The 22,047-nt window shown below is 34.5% G+C and overlaps 1 protein-coding gene across 2 annotated transcripts in view; it reads right to left on the bottom strand.

Moving 5' to 3' along the window:
- Nucleotides 1-22,047, bottom strand: part of SCFD1 (sec1 family domain containing 1) — a gene marked incomplete at its 5' end in the record, with an annotated part of 137,793 nt that overhangs the window by 10,760 nt on the left and 104,986 nt on the right. For both annotated transcript variants that reach the window (XM_079701113.1, XM_079701114.1), the window contains 6 exons: nucleotides 2,826-2,891; nucleotides 3,393-3,426; nucleotides 5,629-5,681; nucleotides 9,263-9,316; nucleotides 17,444-17,519; nucleotides 19,766-19,828. In XM_079701113.1, coding sequence (XP_079557239.1) covers nucleotides 2,826-2,891; nucleotides 3,393-3,426; nucleotides 5,629-5,681; nucleotides 9,263-9,316; nucleotides 17,444-17,519; nucleotides 19,766-19,828 — 346 coding nt within the window. The remainder of the gene's footprint in view (nucleotides 1-2,825; nucleotides 2,892-3,392; nucleotides 3,427-5,628; nucleotides 5,682-9,262; nucleotides 9,317-17,443; nucleotides 17,520-19,765; nucleotides 19,829-22,047) is intronic.

Genomic DNA, 22,047 nt, shown 5'->3' with positions numbered 1-22,047 from the left:
CTGACTGAAAACTGAAACTGACATTTGAAACATCTACTTTCTAAATTAGGTACATCTCTTTCTAATAAGATATAGAAAGAGTGACTTGCATAACAGAATGTGTGTTAAAAAATAACAGGCATTTAATTAAAGGGGGAATCAACAGCGAAGAGATTGTTGAGATACTGTAGGAAAAACGGGAGGGAGGAAGTGGGGTAGTAACGCAGAACCACTAAAAATTTCTCCTGCATTTCTAAAAATGTTTCTTTTTCTCTGCCTGATCCTGTAGTACAGGGACATGAATCACACTTATAAGGTCTGAAGAAAGGATTAACTGCAAGCAAGACATCAAGACAATACCTCCAAATCTGTCCGAGGAATGATGGAATGGGATGTTTCTTCTTTTCGTCTGTGTAAACTGGGATTAATAGTTTCTGCATCTGTACTAACCAGTGGATAACACAGTCCTATAAACTCGCACTTATCCAACCTGCCTCCTATGACTGGGAATGAAGAAAGGGGAAAGTACTGGCCAATCTCATACTGTTGCCAGCTCTATGGATCAGGCATCTTGCTGAATCTGATCATCTTCTAAACCAAGGGCCAAATTCTGGGTAAGAATTAATGACACATGGACGATGGAGAAGTCTTGATTCTCAGGGATGTAACCAATAAGTAAATAATACCAAAAAAAGAAAAAAAAAGCTAATATTATCTTGGTACCTTGCAAGAGGTTGAGAACAAGAGAATAATACTCTTACCTATATTTATAGATGCCCATAACACCTGCAGAAATAGCCTCCTTTATTTGAAGCTGAAGGTCCAAGATGGGTTCTGGGAGGTTTATGAAGGATTTAATCTGGGTTTATTCACGTGCTATGTTTTGATGATGCCAATGACATCTAGGGGAGAAACACCTAGAATAATTCTAATGCTTCCTTTTGTTTTACGTATTCTCATTTTACAGGTTTTATATATTCCAGAGGACCCCTTTTGGGAGGCAAAATTAGGATATTGTTGCTGCTCAAAGGCGTACAAAAGAATCTGTTCAACAAAAGAGCCAAAGACCATTGTGTAAATATGAACCTGAGTGATGATCTGTTAAGAAAGGTGCCTGGATACAGGGACATAAAATACCTGTTACATGCTTGATGAGTCATAGTATCATGTGCCCTACTACCTATACACCATGTTTTTGTGGGTGGAGGGTAATAAGCAAGGTAAAAAAAATATTTTGTAACCTGAAACCAAGTAAAGAATAACTTGGTGGGCTTACATATCTACCACTGATAACCCTGATGTTGTTCTGATGGAGGTGATTGATCAGAGAAAGAACTAGACTAGTTAATAAACAATTAATTGTTACATTGATTCAACTTATTAATACATTTCACAAAATTAAAATTTCTGTGGTGGAGACAGGTAAGAGTTGTTCAGCCTATACATAATTAAAAACAAGTTTGCACTGGAATATCTGGTAAACTGCAATGTTTCTTTAAAGTTATACCTGCATTTCAGGTATAACAAATGGTTAGTATTTGTTGGTATTTTGGTTTTTATCCTTCCTGTTTTTCTGTCCAATAATGTAAAAAAAGCAGAAAGAATGCTGACAAATGTAATTATGAAAGCCTAACCAAGGATGGGGTATAAGTACAGGATTAATTTCAGCTGGTCTGTTGTGACTGTGTGTGTGTGTGTGTGTGTGTGTGTGTGTGTGTCCGTCCGTCCGTCCGTCCGTCCTTGGGAACACACCTGGAACCAATCATGTTGTTGACCCTTGGCCAAATCTGAATGAAATAGATTAATAGAGTCCTGCCCAAGGTTCACAGATAGATCAAGGGACAACTTGCACTAGTTTGTCAGTACTGTTTAAAAATTGTACAGATTGATGGTTTATACCTGGTTTCCGTTATGTTCCCTTCGTTTTTGCCTTTGAGCCTAGTCATGCAGCCTGATTCTGGCTATATGAACAGAGAGGGGTATAAAAGACCTCTCCTAGTATAAGATTGATGCTCCCCTGAGACCAAGGTATAGATCTTAGTGGTGGTTCACACTCTGAAGCATGTTATGTGCAACTGAGCTAGGATCCTTGGAGGTATCTGGTGGTTTTGAAGCTCTGTGACATCTGCCTATGTATTTTTTTTCTCCTGCTGTACCAAAACCTCTACCTTTATTGAAGTCTTATGTAATACAGGACATAAGGAATAATCATTATTCAATATTAAGTGAATAAATGAAGATTACAAAATGTCATTGCAACAATCACTAGTTCTGTTGCCTCTACATTTTAAATGGTTTTTGTTCTTCAAGTTACACCCTTCCCTTCATATTCTTTTGCTTAGTTGTCTGTCACTCCCTGCTGCTGTCAGTTTTGAATAGCACACCACTTCTAACGTGCTACCTCTAAAGCACCTGTTTGCTGAAAAAGCAGACATTCCAAGTTTGTTCGAAGTATGTTGCTGACTTAGGTCAATAAGATGAGAGAAAAGTGCTTATTATTCAGGTAAATGGGGTTCAGTAAATCATCTCACCAAGGGAGACATTTTTGGAACAGGGGCTTATCTGAGGTATCTAAACATTTAAAGTCAAAATAAGATAGCTGCAAAGTACATTACATCAATAAGATATATTATTTTCCAAATCAAGTAAAATTTTAAGCCAGAAATGAATGTGACAGGAAAACAATGAACATATGGGCATTTTTCCCTATCTGCTGGGTTTTTAAACTACCTCTAGAAAAGGGGTTATGTAAGAATCAGGGGAGCCACCAGAGAATGTTAGTATGTTAAAGACATGGAACAACTGTGAAACCTCAAATGATAAAAGGATATAAAGGTCAAATGTACCTTTATGTAGTCAGCAAGATTTTGATATTCAATGTAGTTGCCTCCTCCCACCACAAAAACAATTGCCTAAAAATGCAAACAGAAAAAAAATAGGTAAGTTAAAAGAAATAGTTAAAACAGTATTTTAACTCTCAAACATGGGGTTTAGTCTGGAGCCCATTCCACAATTTAGGATGTGATCCCTTGCTAGCTAGTATTTTTTTCCCTAAGTGCCTGATGCTACTTCAATTATAAAGAAATTTATTTCTTAGAAAAGTCTATAAATTTATAAATTTCTAATTTCTGTTGAGTAGTAAAATGAAGTAGAGATTTTTCAGAAACAATTCTGAGGAAAATAAACTTCATCCTTCAATTAAACAATACCAAATAAATCCAAAGGGCTTTTCCCAAAAGTTATTTTTGAATTTGGCATTTATAAAGAATCTTAGGTACATAGAATTGGATTTATCAAGACTGCCATACAGTAACCATCATAAAGCTATGTTTAGGACAAAGATATTCTTCAAGACTGCTTGGTTACCTTTCATCCTTCCATTTCAGAGACAGAGGATTTTTATATGAACTTACCTCTTGAAATGGATTTTTGTTCCTTGGAACTGAGCTGTAAGAACAACAACAAAAAACACACACGAAAATTTCACCCAAAGCTTTACTTAAGGATAAAATAGGCATGGGAAACACACGCACGCACTATTAGCTATGTATTTACAATTCTCTTCCTTCACCTTCTTTGAGCCAGGTAGTGAAGTGGGATTCAGAGGAACAGCTAGATGAAGTACATATCTCAGTGTCTAAAAGGGAATGGGACAACTTGTTGACTTCAAAATAAAATTCTAGGAGAAGACTGAGAGGGAAAAGGAAAGACTGAGCAACAGTTCCCACGAGCAGTGGAAATCTGGGTTTAAGGTGAATTAATAAAATATATACTTTAGTGGTAAATTATGTAAAATTTTTACCATACTCAACAGATTACAGTTTGTGGGTATCTACATTTGTGAAAAAACTATGCAAACACATGTATGGGAAGGATAACAATTTAGGAAGCAAAGAGGGGATGGAAGAAGGGATGTGTATTTTGCTATAGCTTTTTAACATTTATATATTAATTACATATTTATATATTTGTAATATATTTCAAAAATACTTTCTTGGTGTCAAAGAGATCTTTTAATAAACACAATTTTCAAAGCTTTTGTGAGTCAAATATATATTTGTTTTGAGTGCTAAAATAGGCTTTACAAAGATAACTTAGGTTTTCCTCACAAGCCATTTTTGAAAATCTCAACCAAGGGGAGAGAGCTATTATAACCTCTCAATTATCCACAGGCTGATTCCACAGTTCCATTTTTTCCTCATTTCTGTGGCCTGTGTCAATATTCCATGGAAGGAGCCAGTAGCTCCCCTGACAGAAATGCCTCACAAACTTCCTTCTAGAGTGCTTTAAGTTCCTCTAAGAGTAGACATGAGATGAGGAGAAGTGAGACTTAAATAGCACAGCATTACTAGTTATTAAAAACCAAGATCTAATTGTGATGAGACAGCTCAAGAGAAGGCTGAGTCTATTAAAAAATGAAACTGTGTTTCACTGTCTTATAAATGCTAATATTCCTCCTCATTATCATGCATAAACTATAGGGAAGATTAAAAGAATTTCTCAGAAGTTTCTAAAAAGCAAAATATATCTACTGATGCAAATACAAGGAAGGAAAAATTGTAAGCTCGAGAACATCGAGTTGCAAATCCACCATTTTAAAGTGTACAATCAGTGGTTTTTAGAATATTTGCAGAGTTGTAAAACCATCACCACTGTCTAATTTCAGAACATTTTAATCACCCGCCAAAGAAGCCCCATACCCGTTAGTTGTCACTCCTCATTCTCTCCCTTCTATAATTTATTCTTTGTCAAATTCTTTCTTGCCAGCTGCAGTTGCTACCAGCAGCTTCTTTTGTAACTTTGGTAGTGTTTCTGATAAGTTCACAAAAAAAGAATAATCTTTTAGGTTACCAAAACAATCTAATAATCAACTTTCTAGTGACTAGATATCTGTTCTGACTACCTACAAAGATGTGAAAGCTTGGGGTAGAGCAAAGACAAAGTTCTAAAGATCCCAAACATAGGGTATAGGCAATAAAGAAGCTTCACCCAAGTTTTGGTGCTAAAGACCATCCCTCCAGGAAGGTTTTTCCCTCCTAATTCTGTCTATTCTTTTTCTGTATCTTGTAGGCTATTCTTCATACCACCATGGATTAAATCTTAAAAAATAATATCCAGAATAAAGTTAACAAATACCTTACCATACCATGTTTGTCATAAAGTATATAAATTATTTGCAGAATGTTTCATTGCTATAAAGAAGTATTCACAGCAATGATTCCCAGGGGCTTAGATTTTATGGACCAGTTAAATAAAAAGCCAACAACTGGTATCCAACATAAAGCTCTCATCTTTTCATTTGGTCCAATAAGAATATTCATTTAAAAACACACAGACTATCCAAATCCTCTTCACCCACACATAGTTTGTAATACCCTCATCATTTCATTAAAAAAAACAAACACCTAAATGTATTTTTTTGCATGTATACACTTAGAAGGAAAAGCATCAAAGTGTTAAGTATAATTACCAGTGATTACTTCTGGGTAAAGAGATTATACATACTGTTTACTTACCAGTTTTCTATATAGTTTGAATTTTTAATAATAAGCAGTTACTGATTTATAACAAAAAATCAGTAAAGTTATTTCCATTCTTGGTGGGGGTGGGGAAACCTACAACAAATTACACAAGACAAGAGCTGCTTACCTGTCATTGCCCCGCAGCATTTTGGGATCAAAATATCTATAGTCATCAGTTTCCTATTAAAAAAAAAAGAGAACTTTACCATGACTATGGAATTTTTCTTTAGAAAGTTCAAGTTTGGCTTATTTTAAGAATACTTGATGAATCTACTAATGAATCTATTAATTTGGTAGAGTGGGTAACCACCATCAACATTTACCAAGCACTTACTATGTGTTAAACATTGTTCTAAGTAAAATTACATAATCCTGTATCACCTATGAGGTAGTTATTTTTATCCCTATTTTTCAGGTGGGCAAGTTGGGGTACAGAGAAGTTATTTTAACTTTCCTAAAGTCACATGACAAGTAAGTGTGGGAACTCCAGGATTTGAGCCCAGGTAGTCTAGTTTCAATGCCCCAGCTCTTAACCACTATGCATATTGCTTCTCAAAAATATACCTGTTTTGACATAGAAAACAAATTTATGGTTACCAAGGGGGGGAAGGGGCGGAGGGATAAATTAGGAGTTTAGGATTAACATAAGAATACTACTATATATAAAATAGATAACCAACAAGGACCTACTGTATAGCACAGGGAACTATACTCAATATTCTGTAATAATCTATAAGGGAAAAGAATCTGAAAAAATATATATATATATATAACTGAATCACTTTGCTGTACACCTGAAACTAACACAACACTGTAAAATCAACTATACTTCAAAAAAAAGTAACTAAGAAAAATAAATATACCTGTTTTATAACCTAATGTACTTAAATATTTTTGCTTTTAGAATTTATTATATTATTATTATATGTCTATGATTTTACTGAATGTCCAGAATACTAATACAGGTTCACAATCTCTCATAATTGAAACCTGTGCAGTTAGATGTATTTTGGAATTTTGAATTTAAAAAATTGTATATAGATAATATCATGCATAAACTACATATAATATAATATTCCTAGAGGGCAGCACCCCATCATCTAACACGTTAATATTTCTGGAGCTAAATAGATGAATATTAACATAAAGTAGGATAAATCAAAAGTACGAAGAACCTCAACTTGAGTTAAGGTTAGGTTTTGCCACCAAATAAGTTATATAAAATCTCTTAGTTTTCAGAACTCTGTGGACTTCAGAAGTTGTGGATAAGGGGTTGCTGACCTCCATACTACATTGGAAACTAGCTTCTTGATATTAAAGAAGCTGGAAAGTACTGCTTTACTGTTTATAATGTTGTCACTTCCTAATCTCTGCCTCCTTTGCCCTCCATGGTACAATCAGCCAAAGGAACTCATTCTTTTCTGAAATATTTTCCGGTTCTTTTCTGGATGAACCTACCCAAACGTGATCAATGACAAACCATGCATTGTTGCCACTACCTAGTCCTGCATTCAATGGTGGACGATGCTAATCAATCACAGAACTCTCCCTGAACCCAAAGGCAGTGCCATAATCCTTCAACACTTTGCTCCAGGAAACCACTACTAGCCAGATGTACAAGGGAAGATGAAACTTACCTGGTATCTTGCCTAATCCCTTTCTTTCATTATATCCAATCAAGACAAATCAAAGAACACTTAATAAACGTTAGTGATAAGAATTCATCTAGAATTAGGTTATAGCATTTTAAAGCCTTTGAGATACGATATATTCAAGATGAGTAGTCAGGTCTAACTTAGTACACTTTGTTAATCTCTTCAAAGCCTCCAAGTCAATTTGTCAATATGGGAACAAGACAGGGATAAGAGAGGGAGCAGGCATCTGTCTCATCTAGCACATGGATGAAAAAATGCTTTCAAAGGTGAAAAATTTTACTTTTTCTAATTAATTAAAAAATATCTGTCTGTAGTAATGTGCCTTCAGTTATAAAGTCAAAGTCAGTAGAACTGATAAATGAACTTACAGAACTTGGAGAAACATCTGAATAAGATCCATAATTTAGCCATCTGTATGTTTATGACAGAAATGTGGAAGGTGTGTATATGTTGGAATGAGTAGTAGGCAGGAATTCAGAAGTAGTGGGTTTTTGGTTCCAATTCTGTTATTAAAAATAGTGTGCCTTGGAAAAAGTCACTTAATATCTCTTGGTTTCCTCTCCTTCATAGTTAAGATTCTACAGTTTCATTAATCTCTAAAGTTCTATGATTCTATGAAGGTCATGGCTCTTGCCCTAATCAATAGAGCACAGTGGTGAAAAATGTGGCCTGCCCAGCTCTGCCATTTATTAGCTGTGTGTCCTTGGGCAAGTTAATTGTGCCACAGTTTCTTCATCTATAAAATGAGAATAATTTTAAAAAATAGTATTTTTCTTAGAAGGTTTGAATGAGGATTAAATGAGCTATATGAAAAATGTTTTGACTGGTTCCTGGCTAAAGAAATGCACAATAAATGTCAGCTATTATCATTATTATTGTCCTTATCCATCATCTCGACTTCTAGATTAGGGACAGCAACAAAATATCCTGAACTTGCCTAACCCCTTGTGGGTATGGTGTCTAAAGTTTTGCATTTGTTTATATTTTTAATCTTTATTATTGTTTGGGATAATATCTTCTAGAAATTTACTGCCTATTATGAAGTAGTAGTCTATAAGACAAATATCATAAATCATACTTCTCTCAGGCTTTTCAAGAAGCATTCCTTCTTCATATATTCTAGGATGTAGTAAAAAATCTATTTTTACTACATTGTATACCACTTTCTCTGTATTGATTCCCAGATAGAAGAATCCAATCCTTTTTAGCTTATCATTCATTATAGAAAACTCTCTCATTCCTTTCATAACTGTAATTGCCCCTTTTGGGGCTTTTTTATAACACTATGTCTTTGTATTCACATGGACAGATTTTAAAATTTGTTTTTGTTAATTTCCTTTAATGTTATAATAATGTTTTAACAATTACAAAATGATGACATATTTAACTGAAGATTCTGTTCTCACTCTCTCTCTCAGCCTGGTATCCTAAGTCTTGATGCCAAGTCTATAGTGATTCAGATCAACCCAAACGAGGGTTTTGATCATGCGGCTTTTCTCTATTCCAGATAACCACTCTCTTTCTAGTTGCCACAGTAACAGGATGGGCTCTTTTATGAAACAGATTGTGATGATTTTTACATTCCTTTCTTGAATTATAAACAGATAGCTTGAAAACCCATTCTTTAAGTAAATGCTCATATTTATTTACCCATTTATCTCTTCATCAAACAATTTCTCTCTCTTAATTTACTTTTCAGCCCCAAAGAACTTAGTGCCATCTGAATACATGCACTTAAAATTTTTACTATGCACTCCTCTCCTAATTTAATTTCATAAAATTAAACTGATCTGGTACTCTTTATAGTACACCAACTGATGCTCACTAGTTCTTTTTTATTTATAGAAACTTGCTCCTTAGGACATATATAGGATATAATCTACATTTACTTTGGATGAAAGCTGGCCAGAATGATGTAGCAGCTGAGAAACCAATTCCCATTATCTGTGATAATGGCTAAAAAAGGCTGTTTGAGAACATGGACTCTTTCCTTTCCAGCATGTAGTCTGCTGTGATTAAGCCCACAACAAACTCTGAGTTTATCACTTTTTGTATATAGTCTGGTATGTTCAAGAATTTACAAGTACAGTGTTATATGCTACTCACAGGGTTTGACTTCATCTCCATGAGATTGTCTAAAATACGAGTAACAGGTAGATTCTGTGGAAGAGATCAGTGAGTATTTTGTTAAATATTAGAAGAAATAACAAACCAAAATTCTTCTCTAGTAGCAAAACAACCTAATCATTCTATAGTTCAGTATGCTTACCTTTCAGTTAAACACATTCTAAGATTAAGTATTCTGTGAATGATGTCATAGTTGTAAATACCCTTGGCATTATTCAAGGTTCCATAGAAAAAACGTAATTTTAAAAAATGTGTAGGTGTATCCAGGTTTAGTACGAATACATATTTGGGCTTTTTACTTTGTTGGATGTCTGCTTTTTAACACCAGTAATTGTAAGCTTTTGTTTTAATTGAGTAAGAATCCCCACCCCCTTTTTTCATTTCCTTTCTGCAGATTTATTTAAAAAATAGTACTTTAAGTTTGCAGAAATATATGAGATTAAATGACCTAACAGAGTTTTTTCATTTCTAATGTATATTCTTCTAGCCAAAAACATACTTATGTTCTTTGAAAAAATGGGGAAATGGATGCACACACAACTTTATTGACTGCTTTAGTTTTGCCTGGGATAAATTCCAAATTTTCAATGACATATTATATTATCTTACAAAACACATTCCACTTTGAACATAAAATGTATAACACTGGTGTTGACAGAAGATTGCCCCTTGACATGCTTACATGCATGGGGATATGAAATACTATTGCTATGTTTCAATCTGACCATTTTAACCATTATTTTGAACGTAACAACACATTGGGTACAGAAAATTTACTAAGTGACTATTATGCTTATTCAAAGTACCTTCCTACTGGGATGGTATTCTGCCCACTTTGAACTGATATTTCCTTTGTGAACTGTACAGAATATTTTGGAAAGAATAGCTTTGTATCTTAGAGATTTCATACAACAGAGGCAACATTAAATCTCATTATTCAAATAACTGTAGATAACAAATTACTATTTTACAAGTTTTACTTTCTTTAGATCATAAAACATTTTATTGTTACTAAAATGGACCATCACTAAGGAAAATGCTGCTTTGCCCAGACAGAAAATATGCATTTCTTTTTCCTTTTTCTTTCTCTAGATCGGCAAGTAAAAATCTTTCAAGATAATCTTAGGCAAGTAAAATTAAAGCTATTTCATTATTCTCTGATATTTTTGTTGGCCAGGAACTTCTTAATACAAACACAAGCACCAAATGTTCAAGCTGACTGAATGTACTTCCTGAATTCTATTTAGAATTTGAAAAAGAGAGCTCAAAATTTTACCTTTTAAGTTTTGTTTCAAATAAACTTGAGTTTGTTCACTTAAGAATGTAAGTCTAAACCATAACTTTCTCTAAAGAATAACTGGGTACATGGGCTTCCCTGGTGGCGCAGTGGTTGAGAGTCCGCCTGCCGATGCAGGGGACACGGGTTCGTGCCCCGGTCTGGGAAGATCCCACATGCCGCGGAGCGGCTGGGCCCGTGAGCCATGGCCACTGAGCCTGTGCTCCGGAGCCTGTGCTCCGCAAGGGGAGAGGCCACAACAGTGAGAGGCCCGCCTACCGCAAAAAAAAAAAAAAAAAAAAAAAAAAAAAAAAAAAAAAAAAAAAAGAATAACTGGGTACAGATTTAAATCTATAAAAATGCTTTATTCAAAAGAAAAAACTACAGTTACAAATTTGTTCTAAGTAACACCAACAAAAGATGAAGTACTTTGCAACATAACAGGAACAATAGAAAGAATTCTGGAGCAAGGCAACATTATAAATTATAATATTTTACTAAAATTAATTTTATATCCATTTCTCTATTTACTTTTAATTCTCCGTTTAGCTCTATGAATTGTACTATGGTATTAGATATGTGCAATGGAGAAAAGTGCAGAAAAGATTTTATATAAGTGATAAAGCCATATGAGTCATATTACTTTTACTGTATTTGTGAAAATAACTGGAAATTTGAATATTTCATTTAGTATAAAAATAAGATTTTTCTAAAAGGTACAGTTAAATTTTACTTTGCATTTCATATCTCTGCTGTATCTGAAGATAAGCCTGCTAGTGAATAGGTCATTAAATAACACAAGAAAAATTTCTTTCTAGCAGTACAGTTCAGAAGTTTAAGAGCCCAGAGACAATTCTTTATGTTTTTGTTTGGTCTTTACAACCAGATAACACCAAGAGTCATCTACCACTGCCACACCACACAATAATTCACACACTGTCACACATTAAGGAAAACTTGCAGTGTAGAGAATGATAAAGGAAATACATAATGTCTTTAAAGGCCTAAGAAAGAGTACTTCAGGAAACAATTCTGAGAGCTCTGTCATCAACTAATGCTCTATCTGGCCTACATGAAGACTTAAGTTAATCATTTTAAAATGAACTTTATATTGATAATAATTTATATACAAGATAACTAAGTTCTACTTATTGAAAAAACTGAACTGTGGCAGCTAACAGAGAGAAAACAGCAGAACAAAACCATACAATTTTCTTCACTCAACAAATGGTCTGTTCACTCATCTTTAAAGACACAAAAAAATTGTGTACCTCAATAACAGAGGTATAAATGAAATTTAATCAAATGAAAGCCCATTATTTAAAAAATTCCCAAGCATATTTTTCATTGTTTTTAGAAACTGTTTCAGAAATAAAATGAAAAATATTATTGTCTAGGTCACTAAATTTTTATTAGTAGAAAGCCTCTATATCTTTTTTTTTTTTTTTTTTGTGGTACGCGGGCCTCTCACTGCTGTGGCCTCTCCCGTTGTGGAGCACAGGCTCCGGACGCGCAGGCTCAGCAGCCATGGCTCCCGGGCCTAGCTGCTCTGCGGCATGTGGGATCCTCCCGGACCGGGTCACGAACCCGTGTCCCCTGCATCGGCAGGCAGACTCTCAACCACTGCGCCACCAGGGAAGCCCAAAAGCCTCTATATTTATTTAGATTTGAGAGACAGAGTCTCATACATGTGAATATCCTAAATTAAGGATCACTATTTCCAAGATGTTCAAATTTCAAATATATGAACTAGAAATATTACTGGGAGAAAAAAAAATACAGTGAGAAATTAATTTCTAAAAATCCTTAATAGTTTTATGACCATAGTCACGTTTTATGATTTTAGTCACTGGAAAAGTTTAAATAAAAACAATGTTAATTTTGTCTCTGATGGCATAATTGCCTAAAAACAAAATTAAAATAAAATATGCAAAGAAATTAAAAAAACAGACAATCTAAAAAACGTAATACAGCCCTATATCCAAAACAGTTAAAAACATTTTTCCCCTCTAATTCTCCTAGGATTAGCCACTTGTTTCCCTGTATTGCCATCTGGTCTATGGTGACTATTTCCAACTCCCCCCCCGCCACCCCCGCCCCACCCCGGGTAGCCTTGGATTTGGGATGATACTCTGATGATGAACTAGGCAGTGAAGTTGGGACAAGAGTTGCTGCTGTCTTGATTATCAAAGTCCTGAAGAATGAAAAGCAGTATGTGTATCTTCTTGAAGAGAATACATATCTGGAAGACTGTATTAGCCAAGTAAAGAATAAGATGGAGTATGCGGATATTGGAAAGTTGTCAGTGAAGTAGATAGGAGGAAGGGGAATAGGATGGATCACCTATTTCCAAAATATAAAAATTATAAATCAGAAGGGATCTACAGAGTAAATCCAACATCCACATCTTACAGATGAGGAAAGAATAAAATACATAAAGTGGTATTTTTCCAAAACCATAGCATATTAATGGCAATAAAATCAAGAAACAGGATTACCTGGACCCAATAAAACACATCAATTTTCATCATTCAGGTTCAACAATTATCAACTCATGGCAAATTCTTATTTTATCTATACTCTCACTCCCCACTCCCTAGGCTGTTTTAAAACAAGTCCCCAGTATCAAATCATTTTAGCAATAAATATTTCAGTATATATATCTCCACAATATAGGAACTCCTAAAAGAAAAAAAACCCCTATAACACTACTATCGCACCTAAAATAATCAGCAAATATTTCTTAATACAGCTCAATATCTAGTCAGTATCAAAATTTTCCTGCTCCATAAATTTATTTCTTACAGTTTCACTGTTCAAATTATAATGTTAATAAGGGCTATACATTGCAATTAGGTGATATATCTTTTAAGTCTTTTTGAATCTACTGAATTCCACTGCTTGCAATTTATTTGTTGTTAATTCATTTTAAAAAGAGTGATTATTTAAGCAAACAAGCCAAAGAAAGTGAAATAGAAGACTTTTAAATTATGCAACTTAGCACTACATTATTCATCATCACGTTCTTGTACAATTATCCTCACATAAGTATATTTCAAATCTGCGAATATCATTCAAATGGTTTTATGTGATAGCTAATACTTGTGATACATAAAACTTATGCTGCCCAAGAAACAAAAAAGTATAAAAGGCTCTTATAAGTGACCTAGAAAACTGGACATGACAAGACATCCTATTCTATCTAATGTTTTTATAGCTTAAAATGCTTATTCAGATAAAAAATCGAAACAAATACTTAGAGACTTAAGAGGCATAAATTAAACAGAATTTTACAAGTGTGAAACAAAGAATTCATCTCTTCCAGCCTCTTCTCTGACATTTTTCTCAGTTCCCAACCTGCCCTATATCTACCTGTAGCAGTTTCTCTAAATTTTAGAACGTTAGGACAGTGTAACTTTAAAAATGGTTTTCTACAGGTTTAAATATTTCTAGAACAAGAGACTTTTTAAAAGTATTAAATTTACAAAGATTACACACATACACATTCACACAGGTCCATGTTTGGGTGGGATATAGAGAAACAGGTGCTGTAAATCACTGCAAATTGGTACAACTTTTCTGGACAGCAATTTGGTAACATTTACTAAGAACAATTAGAAATGTTCACTCTTTTGATTCCATAATTCAAGTCTAATAATTTATCATATGGAAGTAATCAGAGGTGAATACACTCACCTAGAAAAACTAACATTTAAAACCTAGTTATATATCCTTGAGTATCTTGTTTTTTTTTTTTAAACAAAAACAAAAAGATCATATTGAATTTACTGTTTTATAATGACTTTTATTTTTACTTCACAATATATAATGAACCACTATCCCCAAAATCAATAAATATTTCCTAAAAAGTCTTATTAACATCTATTTAAAAAACTGGCCTGGCTCTCTTAGCAGTGGTGATAGAAATGTGATGTAGAAAGAGGTAACCACCAGTTATTTCAAATTTTACTTCTGTAAGTGAGAAACTGCCTATATCAAAGCAGTATGTTATTTGCAATGTTAAGAAAAGCAAAAGGATTTGAGGTCACAGAGGATAATCTGTTTTTACATTTTATAAACTTAACTTTAAATAAAACACACTGTTGTGTTAGCACAATAAAATATTTAAGTCGATCACTTTAGACCCTTCTTACAGGCATCATTTGGGGATGTATATCATGTGACTCTAAGGTAATAAGTTCAAAAAGTAAATTTGATCATTTAAAAGATGAAAAGGACTTCCCTGGTGGCACAGTGGTTAAGAATCCGCCTGCTAATGCAGGGGACACGGGTTCGAGCCCTGGTCCGGGAAGATCCCACATGCCGTGGAGCAACTAAGCCCATACGCCACAACTACTGGGCCTGTGCTCTAGGGCCCGTGTGCCACAACTACTGAGCCCACGTGCCACAACTACTGAAGCCCGTGTGCCTAGAGTCCGTGCTCTGCAACAAAGAGAAGTCACTGCAATGAGGAGCCCGCGCCCCACAACAAAGAGTAGCCCCCGCTCGCCACAACTAGAGAAAGCCTTCATGCAGCAACGAAGACCCAATGCAGTCATAAATAAATAAATATTAAAAAAAAAAGATTAAAGCCTGTAATTTCTCAATGCTATCAGTTATTTGTGACAAGGATTGCTTTGTTTAGGGAATCTTACTACTGGGATTTCCTTCTAACAGTGACATGTTAAGTAAAATATGTACTTTTCCTTAAAACTAAATTTAACTATACGTAGTTATACAATAGCCAGTCTATCTAGCAAAAGGCAGATGTAGTCTTAGAAACTGGTGGTTCCCCCTTTGTCTCACATATGAAATCATCTTGTCCATAGTTGATAATAAATAGAGTGCTATGACAAAGATTCTCTCCTAGACGAGATTCTACTCAGGCTCTTTGAACTTTTTCAACTGGGCCTCGACCTGTGGACTTCTGTGTCCATCTCTGCATTGTCCAATTTTAGAAAGAATCCTGCTAAAGTCAGTTTATAGCCAGCACCTCCATCCTCGGTATCTAACCACCCTCAGTATCTCATCGGGTTCCTCACCTTCTACCACCTCCCAGGTGATGTCCAATCACACTAGCCTGCTTCAGCAAGAATCCTGTTAGGTTGGTTTAGCCAGGATCCCCCTTTATCCCTGATATTTCCTCTTAGTATTTTCCAACCACTGATTCCTTACACCCTGCTCCTTGGCTATAAATTCCCACTTTTCCTTGTTGTATTTGTACTTAGCCCAATCTCTCTCCCAGACTTCAAAACTCCATTGTGATGGTCCCAACATCTTTCTCAATGGTCCCTCTGAATAAAGTCTGCTTTACTGTACTTTAATGAGTGTCATGAGTAATTTTTTCTTTAACAGGTGCTAGGTTAAACTGTAAGTACAGTATGTTGGTCACTTATGTGCCCAACCTCCTATTTTTATGTCTCTTCACCTTCAGTAGTCTAAGAGAGTACAGATAAACTGACTCAGGGAAGTACTGTGAACCAGTAAAAAAGTGGATTAAGTATTTAGTAGTAGCCTCTTACCAGAAGAGAGACAGAATGGGAAGGACTGAAAATAGTTCCTAAGAGTGATAATGAAGCTAAAAAGCCTTCCCAAGTACTTAGGAAATAAAGCAATCTGGAATGTCTCTGAAGGAAAGTTAGGAAGTAATCAGCCTTTTAGTCAAAGACAGCAAATTAGGATTTTTCACTGTTCTTTATTAACACTACATGTTTTTTTACAATAAAATCTTATTCACTCATTCAAACTAAAATTGAATACCTACTTCCGGCAAACTGCTATGGAAAATTCAAAGATGGGGAAAAAAATTCTTTGCCATCAATAAGTAAAACAATATGTATCAACTATATCTCAATAAAACTGGAAAAAAAGAAGTAAAATATAAATAATGTTAATACAAAATACCACAGGTAAACATCATAATAAAGATAAAAAGTGTGGAAGAAGTTCAGAGAAACAAAAGACCTAGTTTATTCTGAAAACAAGTAAGTAAACACTTAATATTCAGATCTGAATAACTGATAATTAACTCTCTTTTCTTAATTTGGCCTTTAAAATCCTTCTCACTACAAACTGTAATATTTATGTGTGAAATATTATATCTCAGATTTGCCTTAAAATATCCCAGTTAAAAATAAATCAAATAAAAAAATATAAGTGGGGAAGATGAAACAAGAATGGCACGATGTTGAGTACTGAAGCTTGGTGAAGGGCTCAGGAGTACTTGACATACTAACGTGTATTTGAAAATTTCCATAACAGAAAGTTAAAAACAAGTCCAGTTTGAAACCAAATCAATTAATGATGACTCTGAAGCAGAAATATCTATATAGGAAAATAACGGGAAAACAACAAAAATACAAAAGTCATTAAAAAAAGTCTTATGTTTAAAACTAAGACTGTTATTCCAAAATGAAGTATGAAATCAAGCTATAGTTACATTATTTCAAAACATATATTCTACTTAAAATATTTTTATTTTAATTTACACAGGCTTTTAAACTATTAAGGCTATTAGCTTATTAATATTCTCCTAATATATGTTAAAACTTAAATGATATGCATTTATGTAACAGTTCATTATTCTAAGGTTAAGTTCATTTTTTTCAATTAATATACTTTCACAAACCTGATAATAGTTAAAGGAAATCAAAATGTCAGTAAAGTCCAATTAACAAATTAAAAAAAAAAAGCATAAAATTACAGAGTTGTGAACTATACCTGTAAAACACCCTCACATCCTTAAATATACCAGTAAAGGACCCCTGATTTTATTTTATTCCTAATATTTGTACTTGAATATATGTAGAAGCTGCTCTATCTGAGCAATCAACCTGCCAACATTTATATTCAAAAGTTACCAGTTTTCTAACAATTGTACTTACTTGCTGTTTCAATACCAGGTTCTTCACTCCTTCCATCACAAATTGTGATCCTGTATTCATGACTCGTGATAAGAGACTAGGTGCAAAAGAAGAGGACTGCACTAAGTACAAATTATCTCTCCAATTACAGACAGAATACTTGTCTGATTACACAATACATGCTGATGCTCTGTGCCTACCACCTTTGTTTTCACTAAACAGAAGTGACCTGAGAATTTCTGCTTCCATGGACACCCCTGCCACAATTTTATTTAACAATAAAATAGTAATAAAACTTTCTGACTAGTCGATATTAATAAAATATAAAAATTGAGAGCTGCCCTCAATGTAAACATTTTAATTGCTAAGCCTTAGCTATAGTATTCAAGCGAATTATTAACTGAAGAGAATTCCTTGCTTTCCTGATTGTCTTAATGTTAAAACAATAAATTAAAGATAGTAATCTAGAATATTAAAAAATGTATATGTATGTATAACTGAATCACTTTGCTGTACAGCAAAAATTAACACAGCATTGTAAATCAACGATACTTCACTTAAAAAAAGATAGTAATTCAGATGACTCACTTTAGGAGTTCAAAACACACTGACATATTCAAAACATATATGTCTATAAGTATTACGAATAGGTCAAAAGTTACTGTGTTCTCTATATCATAGCTGCTAGACCGAATCCTGCATTGTATACTTTCTCCCCTCATACACAAAACCTATCATATAAAAATGTGAAGCACAACATACTTGATGAATTCTACCTCAACTCAGAAGAATGTTTAGTGTCTGAATTTTTAACAACAAAAATAACACAAATGACTTGCCATATTGGTTTTATATTTGTGGTTCAAAAAGTCTCTCACATGGAATCAAAGGATGCTTTGTGGGACAGAATGGTAATCTTGCATTTTGATATTAGAAGGCTAGGGAGATAACTAACGAGAACCTACTGTTTAGCACAGGGAACTCTACTCAATGCTCTGTGGTGATTTAAATTGGAAGGAAATCCAAAAAAGAGAGGATACATGTATATGTATAGTTGATTCACTTTGCTGCACAGCAGAAACTAACACATTGTAAAGCACTATATTCCAATAATGATTAATTAAAAAAAAAGAAGGCTAGGGAAAGCCTTCAAATCATCCCAGGTTTTCTTATAACACATTTTATTAAAATCCTCAACTACAAAATCCATAAGAAATCTAATAGGCTTTTAAGATGCAGTAAGATTTTAAGACAAAGAACTGGAAAGTCTGTTTCATTAAATGCATGAGAGTAATTTTCCAAATATATTTTCATTTTTCCTGTCTTGTCCTACTCCCCTCTGAAATGAAGAGATGGACAGAATGGAAATAATTTCTTTAACAAAAACAAAAGAAAGTAATCTCTCTTGGAGTGGACAGTTCTGAGGCAATTCCCAGGTACCAGGTAACTCTCAGGGAGTTAGTGGGCTCACCTGCACAGCACTGTCTGAAGGTGAGGCCAGATGGATTCATTTTGCCAAGCACGTACAAGGCCCTGCCTTAGGCCAAGTACTTTTACTTTTCGGAAACTGTTTCATTAAAACTGGCAGCTCGGGGTAGGTAAACTGGTTTTCCTCCAGTTTCATGCTTTTGTTCTAAGCTCCAAAAAATAAGCTAGGAATTTGAAGCTAGTATGGTATGGAAAAGAGCAGTTAGAATCACTTTGTTCAGCTCCTCTGAAAACCACACATACTGTACAGGATTTTCTGAAGTCAGAAGTCATACCCAGCCCTGAGGATTTCCTTCCTCTCTATCATTTAGCAGTATGCCTAGTTCCATCTTGAAGCTAGGTCTTGAGTGTCTAGCTTCAAGTCTATATTATCAACATTGCTATAAAAACAGTTTTTAAACTTCGTGTATCTTCTGAAAATGAAAAACATAATTTTTTTTTTTTTTTTTTTTTTTTTTTTGCAGTACGTGGGCTTCTCCCGTTGCGGAGCACAGGCTCCGGACGCGCAGGCTCAGCGGCCATGGCTCACGGGCCCAGCCGCTCCGTGGCATGTGGGACCTTCCCAGACCAGGGCACGAACCCGTGTCCCCTGCATCGGCAGGCGGACTCTCAACCACTGCGCCACCAGGGAAGCCCAAACATAATGTTTTAAGAACAAGGAAGCATACAAAGCCATACCATGTAAAATACAGAATTTAAACTACCTACGGAAGCTAAAGACATGCTGACATTTGTTCTGTATCACAATGAAAACTTTCTGCATCCAAAGTGTCACACTGTGTTTTTAAGGCACAAAAGTCCAATTATGGTCTGGAGTACCAGACTTATTCAATCAGAATTATTAAAAATACTTACCCCATTGGTTTAGCGGTAGTGTTGCCATAGCTGGTAGGAGCTGAAGCCATCTTGGCAAAAGCCCTATGACATAAGAAAGTTATATTTAAACGCTGATTATTTGAGCTAACATTTAGTATCATGGCATTAGAATATCTACTGACTAACCATAAGTTTTACTATGCAGTTTCTGAAAAGAAATTTTTCAACTAATACAGTGTTTCAGTACAATCAACACTGAAACAATTATACAAACATTGATTATATAATTTGTAACCATGAAAAATAATGTTCACGTAGAGAGCAACTGGTACTAAAACAGTGAAATTCTCTAAAAAACACAAATGCATTAGTTCCCCAAACTTCAGGATTTCTCTTTTATTTTTTTTTTCTTTTTTCTTTTTTTTTTTTTGCGGTACGCGGGCCTCTCACTGTTGTGGCCTCTCCCGTTGTGGAGCACAGGCTCCGGACGTGCAGGCTCAGCGGCCATGGCTCACGGGCCCAGCCGCTCCGCGGCATGTGGGATCTTCCTGGACTGGGGCACGAACCTGTGTCCCCTGCATCGGCAGGCGGACTCTCAACCACTGCGCCACCAGGGAAGCCCATCTCTTTTCTTTTTTAAATATCTGATCATTAACATGAAATAGAGACTTTCTGTTTTAAAAGAACAATCACATACTGATTAAGTTTAGTCTCTTTACTATTCTCCACATTCTATACTCTCTCATTCCCAGACACATGCCTTTGGGATGCTGTCCTTTGGGGGTATAAACTCACTGTCTTCTCCAATAAAAAACTGTACATTTCCTTTTAAGATTCAGCTCAAAACCACCACTTTCTTCATTAACACTATTCTAATTCTACTACTCAATGATATTTCCTTTTAGTTATATATACACTTTTATACTGAATTGCACAGTCATTTATTTTCACATCTTTCTAAATGAATGTCTAGAATGTCTTTAACTAAACTATAGAATTCTTTATAGCTCTGCAAAAATATGGCACTTAGCTATGTTTTAAAAAATATTTTCCTTCTGGGAATATGTTCACTGTAGAGAATCCAGAAAACAGAATGCTCCCAGAAGAACCCTACCACTAAGAAGTAACCACTGTTAGGATTTCAGCATATATTCTTCTAATCTTTGAACATATGCATATACAACATATATACCTTAAAAACAAAATTAGTATCATATTGTACATACTGTTCTATAACATTTTAATAATTGCATGCCATAAACATTTTTATGTGAATCAATATTTTTTTATAATTCCTAATCATTTCAAATGTTTTTGTAAATGGAAAAAAAACCCTACCTAAATACAAGAAAACATTATGAGAGTAAAAAAAGAATGGGAATCACTAAGATGTGGAAGATGAAAGGCTTAAAATATTCTATTTCAACCTGGACAAAATTTGCTGATACCATTAGAGAAATCCCAAACACAAAAATCACAATTTTGTTCTGAAAGGAGGATTTGAATCAGCTGTTTTCAGCAGTAGGCTGGAATTTCTGTCTTTAACAAAATTTATTTTTCACCTGAAATAGCAATATCTAAATATAAATAATATGTATCTAACTATCTCTAAGTAATAAAGGATTAAATAAAGAATATTATGGTTATACGGCTGAATATCATGCAACCACTATATACTACCATTGGAGACTACAGCTGGAACCTTGAACAACATGAGTTTGAACTATGCAGGTCCACTTATACTCATATTTTTATCAATAAATACTACAGTACTACACGATCTGTGGTTGGTTGAATCCATGGACACGGAACCAGGGATACAGAGGGCCAGCCCACTGTAAAGTAATACTTGGATTTGTAACTGTGCAGAGGGTTGGCGTCCCTAACCCCCAAGTTGTTCTAGGGTCAGCTGTATTTAAGACGATGAAAACCTGGCATAATGAAAGTTATTGGAACTCTAGAATACAAACTGCATCTATAACAATGATTTCCTGATTAAAAATATAAATATGTAATATGCATATAGAAGGATAAACACTATGGTTTATGGTAGACTCTGAATGGGGAGACTACAGGTAAATTTTTAGTTTCTTTATACCTTTCTGAGTTTCCTAAAATTTTCTTCAATAAACTGATATAACCCTTACAATTAGAAAGAATGTTACAAATTAGAAATTATATATTGAATACTTTGTAACCATGTAAAATGATGCCCAAGACTGCCTTTCCTCTTTTAACACCAAATATTTGATTAGGAAGTTCCACATAAGTCATAATGTAAAACACAATGACATACACGACACAGCCAAATATTTAAGTGT

The sequence above is a fragment of the Hyperoodon ampullatus genome (genome assembly GCF_949752795.1).
Source record: "Hyperoodon ampullatus genome assembly, chromosome: 3".
In the NCBI taxonomy this organism is placed as follows: domain Eukaryota; kingdom Metazoa; phylum Chordata; class Mammalia; order Artiodactyla; family Ziphiidae; genus Hyperoodon; species Hyperoodon ampullatus.
Note: the sequence above shows the minus strand (reverse complement) of the source record. Positions and strands in the feature narration are given on the sequence as shown.